General features: G+C 34.8%; 1 protein-coding gene and 1 pseudogene across 2 annotated transcripts; one reads left to right on the top strand and one right to left on the bottom strand.

The window, feature by feature from the left end:
- Window positions 1–734: 734 nt before the first annotated feature.
- LOC149496552 (SKP1-like protein 21) lies at window positions 735–4,067 on the top strand (annotated as a pseudogene). The gene is made up of 7 exons (XR_016320921.1): window positions 735–1,866; window positions 2,095–2,286; window positions 2,366–2,476; window positions 2,684–2,760; window positions 2,923–3,026; window positions 3,118–3,281; window positions 3,716–4,067. The product of XR_016320921.1 is annotated as an SKP1-like protein 21 (transcript).
- A 1,065-nt stretch (window positions 4,068–5,132) lies between these two features.
- SPPL4 (SIGNAL PEPTIDE PEPTIDASE-LIKE 4) lies at window positions 5,133–12,490 on the bottom strand. The gene is made up of 14 exons (XM_089721615.1): window positions 12,245–12,490; window positions 11,387–11,545; window positions 11,133–11,244; window positions 10,413–10,532; window positions 10,081–10,232; window positions 9,814–9,993; window positions 8,873–8,907; window positions 7,674–7,836; window positions 7,168–7,221; window positions 6,672–6,764; window positions 6,456–6,598; window positions 5,902–5,972; window positions 5,739–5,822; window positions 5,133–5,610 (listed from the first exon to the last, which is right to left on the bottom strand). The coding sequence occupies exons 1-14, from the start codon at window positions 12,377–12,379 to the stop codon at window positions 5,483–5,485; spliced, it is 1,629 nt and encodes a 542-aa protein (XP_089577741.1). The 5' UTR covers window positions 12,380–12,490; the 3' UTR covers window positions 5,133–5,482.
- Between the last annotated feature and the right edge of the window lie 832 nt (window positions 12,491–13,322).

The raw sequence follows: 13,322 nt of genomic DNA on the forward strand, positions 1-13,322 counted from the left end.
ACATAAATACATTTGAACGTTTTCCAGAAGGTTGAGAGAGTGACTGAAGCAGCTGACGCTCACGCCCTAATAAAAACAAGATTAGTCAGCCATGTGGTGTGGGGTTCCCTCACCGTAACCGATCATGCACCGCCACGGAGCTCAATTTGTTTTTCCATTACGTTTAATTGACTTTTCTTCTTATCTTCATTTGGGCTTTGGCATGGCAACAAAGAAGTTACGGCCCACTAGGCTTCAAAGAAATAAAAGGATATATTTTGTTATGGGCTTCATGGCCTGCTCTAGGAGGAAATCACGGACTGTAACTAATCCTTGACAGATATGTTCAGATCGTGTGTGCGGCCACGGCGACGTTTCGGATGGACCTCTCCCGGGACACGCGGAGAGGGTGCAGAGTTCCGCAGTCACAGACTTTTTATCTTTTTAATTTTGCTTTTGAAAATTGTACTATTTTCATTTTTATTTTTATCAATTGTTTTTTTTTTGATTTTGCATTTCTCTCACTAAACCAAAAATTTCACACTATCTCATTTATCCGTTCTTCTGGTTTCGCCGCCGACAACCGACAACCGACATCGGTCTCCCGTCCAATTTAAAGCCATCTGTCTGTGCAATCTTTTTCGCTATTTTTCTCTCTTATCTTTGTCTCTGTCAGGTACATTCATATGTTTTTTTTTTTTTTTTTTTTTTTTATTGGAGCAATTGTATAATTGTTAAGCGTGTGCTTCTGATATAAATTTCTCTAGCTTCCTGATTTTCCTAATTTCATTTTATACTTAATTCAGCTTCCTTTAGCAATTCAATTTGCATTTTGGTCGAGTTTCCAATCGTTAGAAGCTTAAGAATCAGTGACAGATTAGAATTTTCCTTTGTTTCTACAATGTGCAGCTTCGGGGTCGTGTTTCCTTCTTTAGTATAGCCAGTGGGGTTAGGCATTGCTATGCATGGTTGATAGTTGAGGTGCAGATATTCAAATGGATTAAAGGCTAATAAATTATAGTTTTGTGAATAGATAGAACCGTGACAAGTTATTTGGACCAAGAATTGTGGGCTAGTTGGAAGTTATAACCATATCACAAATACACCTTGACTATGGTGGCTTGTTGGAGAGAAAAATGGGAAACTCGGTTTGACCTTGGTGAAGCAGAATATGTGTTGGAATATTCAAAACCATGTTTACATTTATGTGCACTGACTTTGTTACAAACGTTTGATAATGAGGCAGGAACACTTTTAGATGTGAATTTAATTGAAAGACTGGCTATGCTCTTTCTCTAGGGCCTAGGATATCTCATATTGGTGTCTTTTTTGGTTGTGTACATATACATTTATCTACATATGAGCATTAATGCTAAAAAGAAACCACCATTGTTCCAGGTTTTTGCATGGTGACATACCCTTTCTGGTCCAGTAATGTGTACCATTCTTTGGCCAACTTAGAATGGTTTTACATTGTTCCTAAGTTGCAATGAGAAAAGTTTGATAGAGGCTTGACACAATTGACTTTGCAACTGAATGCCATTTGCTTTTGTCCACTTGCATCCCTTCTTGAATTTTTTTTGCTTGTTTGTTTCCTTGATGTTTTTGTTTTTTTATGTTATGACTGAGCTTAAGTTATGTTCCGTTCTTACATGTATTTTCAGATGATGAAATCCTATGTCTGGCTCCAGACTGCTGATGGTTCAATTCAGCAAGTGGAACAAGAGGTTGCAATGTTTTGCCCCGTGATTTGTCATGAGATGATAAACAATGGCCTGGGATCTTCCAAGAATTGTGCTGTATCTCTTCCACAACGATTCAATCCTGCCATGTTGAGCCTAGTTCTTGATTTGCAGATTCCATCAAGTACCAAGTCGCTCTGACAAGGTTCCTCTGCATGTCTGAGTTGTCATTGGCTGATTGTTGGCTTATATTATTTCCTTGCTTTTGCAAGTTGATGTGTGAAATTCTTGTCAATTCAAGAATTTTCAACTAATTGCTTGTCATCTTCAGCAATTTTGATCATTCCTTCATAGACTTTTTAAAGATGACATGGTATATGTACAGCCAACAGTGTCAAAGCAGTGTTTAATTTTGGGATGCTGTGCTGTGTAGGAGCACAAGTCTTTTGATGAAAAGTTTATTAGAATGGATACAAAGAGGCCCTGTGAGATGGCATCTGCTGCCGACGGCCTCCAGTTGAAGCCTTTGTTTGATCTTACTAGTCGAGCACTTGCAAGAATTATTGAAGGGAAATGCCCCGAGGAGATACGTGAGATATTTCATTTACCTGATGATCTTACAGAGGTGTCTGGTGCTTGTGGGAACTAACCTTAAATGCATTTTTCATCTGTTTTGTTACTTTAACATAGATCTGATAACGAAGGAAGAGAAGTTGGAGCCTTTGAAGAACACAACTGATGATCCACGAATCTGACTTTTGAATCGACTATATGCAAAGAAGAGGAAAGAACACAAAGAGAGACAAAAAATAAAGGTGAAACATGGCTTTGCTGTCCAATTTCATCCCTTAGAATCTAGGTTTCTGCCCAATCAAGGATATGGCAGTTTGATTTGGCTACTATGCATGAGTTATTTGCATTCAGTGCTCCGTTGTTCCATGTCCAGTGCACCGTGATGCCAAGTGCTAACCTGCATGCATATGTTGAACGATAATTGTAACCTGACCTTCCATATGTTTTAGAACATTGAGGCTGAAGAGGAGCATGTAGATGACCGCTCAGTTGACGATCTCGTCATTTATTAATGGAGGAAATTCAGGTATGCTTTCTTATTTGAGGTTTTGAGCTGTGCTCATTAATTTTCTTTCTATTATCTGGTAAATTAACCCAAAATTAAGAAACTTTCATTCTGTAGACTTTCCACAAATCTATTACATCCTTCAGAATGTCCCAACTGGAAGAATGAAATTTTCTTTTACAGATTCCAAAGGGATTAAAACTTCAAAGAATAAAAAGAAAAACCGAAGAAGAAAAGATCCACAAAAGAGAACCTCTCCAGATGAAGCAATTGAAACAAGTAAAAAGGTTGGACCAACCAAGTTTATATCCCTTAGAATCTTTGTGAACATCCTTAGCATGTGTTTTATTAAAGCTATTGCCTTTCTCATTCTTTTAGGGGTCAGATGGACTGAATTCTTTATTTCATAGTGCGGAGGTTGATAATGAATTCCAGTCAAGTACCAGCAATATGTCAAAATTACAAGGTGCACCTAAAGTTGAATTTGATGGTGTTGATATTGATGATGAGATTGATCCGGCATTAAAAGAAAAAATTGATAGGTGAGCTTGGACACTTGAGTTATTGGATGCAATCACGACTCTGTGTTTGTTTTCTTCTTAAATGGAAATCACACCTTCGGTAAAGAGAGTAGTTAATTCTTCTCCTATTTGTAGGCAAATGGTAATGCAAGAGCATATTTAAGGTTTTGAACTGCTGATGTTATACAACAGAATTTATTTTCCTTTTTGCTGCTCATAATGCTCTGACTTTGGAGAAAATCAATCAAAAAGAAGCCTCGTGACTTTAGTATTTACAGCATATTCTGTTTTGAGGTGACTTATTATTTGTCAAAATTTACTTATTCCACATATTCACCAGCATTTTCTATATTTCATCATTATAAATTATAAGTAGATGCAAGCAAGATGCTTTGGTTTCAGATTCTCATCAATCAGCCTGTAAAATTCCTTAAAACCTTCTTCATTTGGCTCAGGGAAGTGGAAGATTTTGCTCGAAGACTGAACTCAGATTGGCCTGAAAGGATGCAGGAGCTTCTATCTTTGGGTCAAGAGAGAAGGCCGGTGCATTTTGCAATTAATGGCAATGGTACTATGGGAGGATATGGAAGTATGTGTTCTTTTCCCTTGTGGTTTTGAAGTTGCTCTCCCTTATGTTTTTGTCCCTAAGTATCATAAGTATTGGCCCACTCCCGTCCCCTTCTTTTCTCTCGCGCCCCTTTTTAATGTATTAGTAACTCCATCTGTTTGATAAAATAACAAGGTCTCTTGCTACACATTATTAGTAACTTGACTTTATAATACAATAAATTACCACCTTTGTCACTATTTTCGGTGTTCATGGGTTGAATGATGTGTCATACGTAGGAATGCTGTCATTTAATCATGTGATTGGGAATTATTGGTAACACTATGTTATACAGTGAGTAAATTCGCTGTGTTAGCGAAATATATTTACTGCGTTGCCCAAGGTGATTCTATTACATAAAATCAGGACTAGCCAACTTTATTTTCTAGTCTAAAAGATTAGCAGAATAGTGAATGCCATATGAAGGGAGAAAGAGATGAAATTTTTGTTCTTAACTTGACAAGGCTTGTTCCGCTTCTGTTGTGAAATTATTTTTTACTGTTCTTTCCCTCCTTCCAGATGCAATTTTGCTGGAATTTACTTCAAGAATCTGACAAAATTCTTACATACAATGTATCAAAAAAACAGCACCATGCCTCAGAACCTCAACCCATTCAGCCATCACTATCATGTTTTTGAATAACTCATGAAATGCTTTGTTTGGATGGAGAGGACCAGATTTGGAGCAGGAATGATTTTTGCGGTATGGATATTTCCTAAGACGGCCAATGGCTGGAACAATTTTGACCAGACGCTAATACACATTATTTTACGGATGGAACTAAGAAGAGTTGGTATTGTCACTGATTTTGAACCGTGTAAGTTGTTTCAGTATTTGTTTTATGATTTTTTTTCTAATGGGGAAAGAAAGGGAAGAAAAAAGGAGTTTGCTTTTGCTTCTTTAGGAGGTAATTTTTGTTGTTGGGGAAACCTTTCAAAAATGATGCGACTCCATCCATGGAAGTTCCATCCCATTTTTGATAGGTTTATGCCAGGTTGCATCGAGTGGTGACTTATTTTCTCTCCACCCTCCCTTAGGAAAAGGGGAGTACGAAAAGGAAAAGTATTGCTGCTTATGGAGCTTTGCATGAAATGATATCATTGTAATGAAATTAATAAGATTTCTAATTAATTTGATTTTATTATTGTAACCATTAATCAGAGCAGTAATTATGTTTTTCTGTTCCTGTGCCGCTAATTTAAGCTTGGACAGAACTGTAGCCGTTGTCAAGTTCTTATAATTGTTTGCCCATGACAATAAAATATTAAGGTGACACAGCTGTTTGTCATTCTTAGAAAAGTTAAAATAATACCAATGTCTAACGAGGATAAAAACTAACATCATGGTACCCTCTTTCCCGTGAACTCAACAGAACTGCACTATTCACTTTCTGCTCAAATCGTGGAAGCGAAGCATATCGAGCCTACTGTAGAGTCCTGTTACAATTAGACTGGTTTTAAATTTACTTCAACGCTTAGGCCGTAATTTTTTACACTACCGCTAACCTACAAATATCATCTCCCCCAACAAACTTATACAGGTAACTTTTCTGAGTTCCTTTTATGTAACGAAGCGCCTAAAGTTAAAATTAATACAGCTAAAGTAATGGTATATTCACTGGTTTCTGTGTTGATGAGTTTCGAAGGGTTGAAATTGAATGTGTGGGCAGGGCCGTTCCGGTTCTCCTCTAGTCCAAAGAGCTTTCAGATCACCTCTCTTCTTTCCCAATGTCAAAAATGTGCCTGCATAAACGATTAAAAAATTAAACTAATAGCCCAAGTAATCAGTACCCATACTTGGGCAATATAGCATCCTTTGTTTAGCATATATAAGAAGTGCAAATGGACCTTCTGTAGGTTTTGTCACTTACCAAGTGTGAATGGAACTATGTAGAGCAATGCTGGCTGTCCATGCCCATCCATCATGTTCAAAGCCACGTAAGTGATTAGGAGACCTGCAAATACATATATTATGGTACTGTAAGTACAATAAGACAATAAATTCCAGATTCACGAATGTATAATTTCTCTTACCTAAACCGTAAGCAGTCATTGCCCATAGAAAGTATCCTGCTCGAAGATTCTTCTTTGTCAGCCAATCATACCTGAAAAGGTTACTCAATTGATAAGCAAACAGTCCAAAGCACCATAAGCTTCAGTTTCCAGCTTGCATGAAACAAATCAAGACATAATAGTGCCCAGTGTATGACAACAAGGAATGCAAGTCAAATGGTTAATGGCCTAAGCATTTTAGCCTATATACCGTGGCATTTGGTCTAAAGAATTGTACTTTTGCACTCATGAATCCCATGACCTTACAAAATTAACTACTTGAAAAAAATAAAAATAAAAATAAAAAGAGACTAATATCCCATTAAGGGTATGAGTAGGCCAGTGTGCACATTATGGGTATCTTGCTATGGACTCCAAACTACATGCTTAACCCTAGATCCTACAGAGAGGAAAAAAAGAAAAAGATAACAACAATCATTGTTGTTTTCACATGGAGAGAAGAAAAGAGAGACAGAGAGAGGAAAGAAAAAGACATTCAATTTAACCAGGAAATTAATATGGCTTAGAATTCAAACCTTAATGCAAAAGCAACAAGTAATCCCGGTAAGATTATATCTCCAAACCCAATAATGCTATAGCCACCCCAAGGATCAAACATCCGTGGGATTTTCAATAGCATTGGTATACCATCCTCTCCACTCTTATCACCACGAGCTACCTGTAGGGAAGGTAAGAAGAGCATTTGAAATTTTCTCATGATAAATGACAAACGACAGAGGCCCACTGCTTACCACTATCATCACACTCTCCTTGAACCACAACTTGGAGACGAATACCCAGAAGATGTCATACAAAAATGCACAACTGAGAAGAACTGTTCCAACCTGATTCCATTATTGACCAAAACAGAAGTTTAAGAAAAAGAACATGTCAGTTACCAGTGAAAAGAATTTTAGTACACTAGACCTTTTTTGGATTAGGCCATGATCTTTCCCAATTAAAGCGGCTTATCCTAAAAAACAAGTAACTTCAAAGCCACAAAAGCAAAGCTATGTAATCTTAAAATCTGAGACAGATATTTTGAGGCAAAATATTTCTTCAATCAAAAACCTACAACATATTTAGAATTGATAGCTCCAAGCTGGAATCAGGTATCACCAACAAAGACAAGGGCAAATTTCCCAAGTCATCACGAAGAAGGAGAACGAAGGAGAGAAAAACAAATGATATATGCCATAGCCAAACGAACTTTTAAAACTAGCAATCAGAATGAACTTGCATACTGACCTTGAGATTTGGTACATGAACAATTTGAAGAACCGTGATAATTAGCGCAATCCCCTGATTGATAGAGAGGAAAAACAAATCAGATGGCCTCTTTGAACAATTATATCTCTATGTATATATGTGAATACATGATGCTTTGAAGAACATAAAGCTAAAAAGAGCAAGAGAAGAGAAGTAGAAGATCTATCTGATGAGCAATAAATCCTGGTAAAAAATAAAATTCTGAAAATTGTCCATTGCGTGTGCAAAATATTAGGATGGAATAAAAACAAATGCAAAGCTTGAAAATTTAGTTAATACATACCATAAATAGGAAGCAATAAAAATATGCGAAGTGTATCAGCAATTCAATATATTGGAGTCTGGATGTATTGAAGGTTAGGCTTCAATATGCAAGTAACCTTAATTCATCCTTCAATATATTGGAATCTGGATGTATTGAAATCATTTGTGCTTTTTACTGGTTTCATGAATTGGAAATGAATAAAAAAATAATAGTGTCTTACAAGGATATCTTGACCTATCCAAGCAAAAGAGACACGCCGGTAAACTGCCCAAACAACAGCAAATGCTATGCAGAAAGGAGAGACAGCCATTGTCAAATATGAGACAGCTCCAAAAAAAGGAACTTTAACAAAAGATTCTCCAGCATGTTGAAAGCATCTGAAACTATAGATGTTTTGTTGTCAGTTCCAAATTCCATGTGAACTCTGAAAATTTAAAAAATGAGTAGCAATATTTAATCTAAGACACAAAAGAAGGATCTTTTTCCATAAAATAGTGAGGATCCTATGGTTCTCACTATACAGCTAATTAATGGGGGAAAAAACACTCCTATGCCACTGTTTTTGACAAATATTAATGGTTGCGCTAATCATCTATATAAAATATACTTAGGCTCAGTTGTTTCCACAAAATAATTTGAAAGAAAATATTTTTCCACAAATTTCTGTTGTTTGGGGTGTTCAGGAAAATAAGTCAAGGGAAAATATTCTTCTGGTTAAATGAAAATTAAATCCTTTTTTTAAGAAAAATAATTTCTTATTTTCGAGAGTGTAAAATATTTTCCGAAATTGAACAACCTTAGAAATCTATATTTTTTAATTTATTAATCATCATAGTTACTAACACCGGTCACCATCCCACCACCACTAGCTACCACCACCAGCCATCGGCGACTTTCATAATTTATATATTTTTTTTTGCATTCTTCTCATATTTAACAATAAAATTTGTAAATTATAAAATTTCTATTATTATTAATATTTTTTATGGTCTTATGATATAAAAACTTTAATATTTTTAACTAATTCTCAATATTATAACCAAACAATGGAAAATAAGTCATTTCAAAAACATTTTTCAAGGAAAATATTTTCCATGAAAAATATTTTTCAGCAAGTTATTTTCCTACAAGTTGTTTTACGAAAACAAAGAAGCATTAGTGTTTTTTGTGGTTCAACAACATCATCCATTCCAATATATGCCGCCTGATAGTGGCAAATTGGTCAAACATCATCCTTTCTCTTGGCAAAAGAAATTATGTATATCCATGGAGTGCCAGCATAATCTGGTTATAGTAATAAATGTAAAGAAGTGGAAAACCATGCTTCTAGCCATTCTTACTCTCATCAAATAAAGAGAGAAACTCAGAGCTGTAATACAAGTTGGCAAGCCAAAAAAAAAAAGGGTGAAGGTGACATACCATGATAGCAAAGCAACCAAGCAAGTTTGCAAACCCTGAAAACATGAAGAAATTCAACATGCATCATTAAAAAATCTTTAAAATGAATGCAGCCTGGACTTAAAATACTCGAGCAATATTTGAAAGATGTATGAACTCAGAAGCTTAGGCTTCTGAGTTCATCTTAGTGGTTTCACTAATAAATCAAATATCTAATGATGAAAAAGAAAATTAAATACCCAAAAATAAGTATTCAGTCATTAGAATGTCTAAGGCTGCTGGCCGGAATGAAAAATATGATTTTTAGTTTCCCTAATGATTCAAGCTAAATTTGTGATAGTCCTTCATTGAATAATATGTACTGCTTTTCATCAATATGATTTTTAGTTTCCCTAATGATCAACTACTTTATTCCCAGAAATTGAAAGTCTCACAAATTGGAGACTCTCAAGACCTTGTATCGAATTGTACTCTAAAAGAAGAGTACATCCAAAACAGTCTCAAAAGAACATCTCACTATAGCAACTTCAAATTGACTGATATTTGTGAAAGGTTACCGATGTAGAATAGTGCATCACAATGGTATAAGTTGGAAAAATTGGCCCTTAAAACCAATTAGGACCTAGCATTTAGAAGACCACACAAATGGCAAAGTGAAATTAATCAACAAAAGTAATGTAAAAGTTCAAAACTGAAGGTGATGCAAACTTGGTTAGAGAATTGCGTGAGATCTATATTAATGGAGGACTGCAACTTCATATAGGTGGAAACATAGATTTACAAAGATGAATTAGAATAGTCAGGAAAACACACAAAAAAAAAAAAAAAAAAGGAAGAAGTCATATAAATTGAGGATTATTGGGTGTAACACCAAGTAACTTAAATTGACAACTCCAAAGATTTTCGTCTGCATGCATGTCAGAAAGATGCAAGTAATTTAGCTGGAATAAGGACAAACGTACCTCTATCCCACCAATGCAGAACAAAACCACCAAAATATCCATAAACCACAATGACATGAGTTTGTAAAGCATCACTAGAAAACAGGACGCAATCACAACAAAGAGAATGGCAGATGTTGTGTTGATGTTAACAACACCACTAGATGGAACACCTGTGTGTGTAAAATCTTCTGAACCATCCTATAAGAAAATATCATCCAAAAATCAGTTGAAGGAATCCAAGAAGATTTACAAAATTTAGCTCTGAAATCAAAATCCCTAACTGACCTTTAAAAGCTTATCCTGCTCTATGGCAACTTCTCTGGCACTCCATGCAGACCAATAAGAAGCACCTAAGATTGTACCAACAGCCATGAGCCACAAAAATACTTCTGCAACATCAACAAGTGGACGCTGTGGAGAATATAGCTGCACAAAAACTGATGAAGGGGTATAAAAATGTGATTAAGCACCCCATTTAACAAAATACCAAAGATCTTGCATTAAGTATCAACAATAACAAAAAAATTCTCTCGCATTTACTGCATCAAAAGAAATGAAAAGGCATATACACTGTGTTGCTGATCTAAAGGTTTTTGCCCATGTCCAGAAAAGCATACCTGCAGAGCTATTCTTCAAATAACTTTCCAAGCTTGCACCAGCATCTTGTGGAAGCATGACAGCAGGTATGCCTATGCTTACATCAGTTTCACTGGCTTCACAAACCATCTTAAAAAGTTCTGCACAAAAGGTCCGTATTTCAAACCGAAAAATAAAAAATTTTAATATGATAAAGCCAAATGTAGATTAATAAAATAGACATAACAATGATTTGTTCACCTGTGTATTTGGGTACCACATTTGTTATGAATATTTATTGTTTATAAGACATTACAAACTAACTGATATTTCAAGTAGTTTATATGAGCACAGTCCTAACCTTTTACAGAAGACTGTTACATTCTACAGGGAGAAAATAAGAGAAATCCCAGTACAGAATTAATTAAAGAGTAGAAACTGTCCATAAGTAAATCGCAATGGAAGAGTATCAATGACAGATGGTTTTAACAGGTACGAAAATAGAAGACGCAAGGGAATTTGAGAGCTAATCAGATACAAGGTATATCAAACTTTTCATTAAAAAAAAAAAAAAAAAAAAAAAAAAAAAAAAAAAAAAAGGAGTGATTTTTCAAACTAAATCCCGAAGAAATCCTGTGCATGGTAGCATTTGGCTATATATATGAAATTACGCAAATTGAGCTTCATTTGACTCGCAGGACATTGTGAATATGTAAAAAAATAAGTAAATAAAGAATGAGTAATAAAAATTACAAATATACCCGTTCTATAATTTATTATAAGAATAGCTGAAGCATTAGCCTCTTCGGCAATATTTGACTTGGTCGTGAAGCTGCAGTTACCTCGGTGCACCAGAATGACATCCCTTTGAAGCTGCCAAGGGGTAAGGTTGTCCAAATTACAAGGACATCAAACAAAATGAAAAGTTTTGAAGCAAGTAATCAAAACCTGTGAAGAAGACGTTATGAGAGTTTAAATGGATGACTGTATCGCAAACAGAACAGGATTTGAAAACCTTTTTTTTGGGTGGCCTGCAAAGATCAGGAGGATCTGCTAAAACCAGTCTCGTTTTATTGGCGTTTTTTTCCTTTGATTCCAAAGAACGACCAAAGCGAGCACCAACACCAACATACTCGATGTTTTCAACACCATCGACCGAAGTAGGGACTTTTACCTGTTAAATAAAACAGGATCAACTTAAACAAAATAGATAAAAGCCATGTGTTTGTGGATAACGAATAGGATGAAGAAGCATGAACTACTGCAAAATATTCACCTAAGTCAAGGTTAACACTTTTTCCCCAGTACTTATTTTTCTCTCAAAACAATTATTTCCCAACACTTAAAAACAATGTAAACAAGAATTTTTCATTTCGGCCACATTTTCCCACAACAATCAATACGCAAAAAGACAGATATAGAGAGAGTATAAATTTAACCCATCACAACTAATTTGAAATTCTATCGAGCTCTTCATTTACCGATCCTACACCAGCACAAGAAGAAAAGAAAAAAAATCCTCATCTTCCCCTTGCTATACCAATTTTCCTATTTTTAAGCAAACAAATAGAGAAGTAATAGCAAAAACATATAAACAAAAATACAAAATAAAATCAAAATTAAAAATTCACTTAACTCAACCTGTTAAAACAACTGAGCTTCCAATCCAATTAAGCAAATAAACTTATTAATCATTCTATACTGCCAAAGCAAAGAACCAACCACGAAACATTTTTTTTTTTCATTTCTCTACTGAAATTTTCTCGGCAACCAAACAGAAATGAACAGTAACCACAAAAAAATCAAGTTGTTCTTGAACAGAAACTCAAAATAAGATTAAAAAAAAAAAAGCAAAGGTGAAGTTAGTATGTACGAGCACGAAGTTATTATCACAGCCAGGCCTCTTGGGAGCTACATCGTCCTGATGTACTATGTCTCCAGCTGAGCTAAAACATGGACTTATAGCTAATACAGCTAGAAATATATTTAGAGCTCCATATATTCCCATTTCAAGAAAATAAAGCTTATTAGGGTTTTAGAGGGAGAGAGAAAGAGGAGAAATTGAAGAGTAGGGAGAGAGGAGATGTGAAATGGAGAGGAAGGAAGAGAAAAATACCGTGGAGTCTTTGTCGTTTTAGCATGGTACATGATAAAAATGCCGTCTGGTAACCGTCACTGAACTGGTCCTTTTCGTGTTTTCAAAGTGTTTGATTGTACACTAAAAAACGCGCGTTTTAAGTGCGTGTCCTCACAGATGAGCGTAGAGTTTTTCCGTTACCGTTAGATTTTTATAGGATAAGAAAGGAAATGTTTCCACTTTCCACATCCCGGCAGGCGGCAGTTAAATTTTCGTCCGATAAGAGAAATCTGTGTCTGTTGTTTCATCTTTGTAAATTTCTTTTTGTTAATTACAAAAAAATTAGTTCCAAACAATTCGCGGCAGCTTAATCAAAAATTCGTTTCTATTTTATGATGTAAAATATTGCCCCTGTTAGAATGGGGGCGTGTATCGTTGAAATATCATTAGAGATTTATTCGTTGAGAAATGATATATGGTCGTTAGTTTATCTGTTTAATAATAGTTTTTAACTTGTACCTAAAAGTCATTTTTTTAAAGGAATAATATAATGAATATGCTAATGTTTGTCTAATAAAATTAATTGAATTTTTTTGCAAATCATTTATATTTGACCATTAATTAAATAATTATTTTTAGCGCACATTTAAATTATTGATTAATATCTAATTGTTAGTAATTAATAAAATAATTGAAATCACCTTATACCTATAAAAGTTAATATTATTATAAAGTTAATTTAAAATTGCTATTTTTGAATTCATGAATTTAAACTAAAATTTAGAATTTCAACTACTAAATTTAATATTTTTAAAAATTCAAAAATTACTTTTTTTAATAGAAATTACTTAACCACAGGTTTTAGTATTTAGAT

This window comes from Jatropha curcas, chromosome 5, assembly GCF_041381405.1.
Source record: "Jatropha curcas cultivar XTBG-Jc1 chromosome 5, XTBG_Jcur_1.0, whole genome shotgun sequence".
Classification (NCBI taxonomy): domain Eukaryota; kingdom Viridiplantae; phylum Streptophyta; class Magnoliopsida; order Malpighiales; family Euphorbiaceae; genus Jatropha; species Jatropha curcas.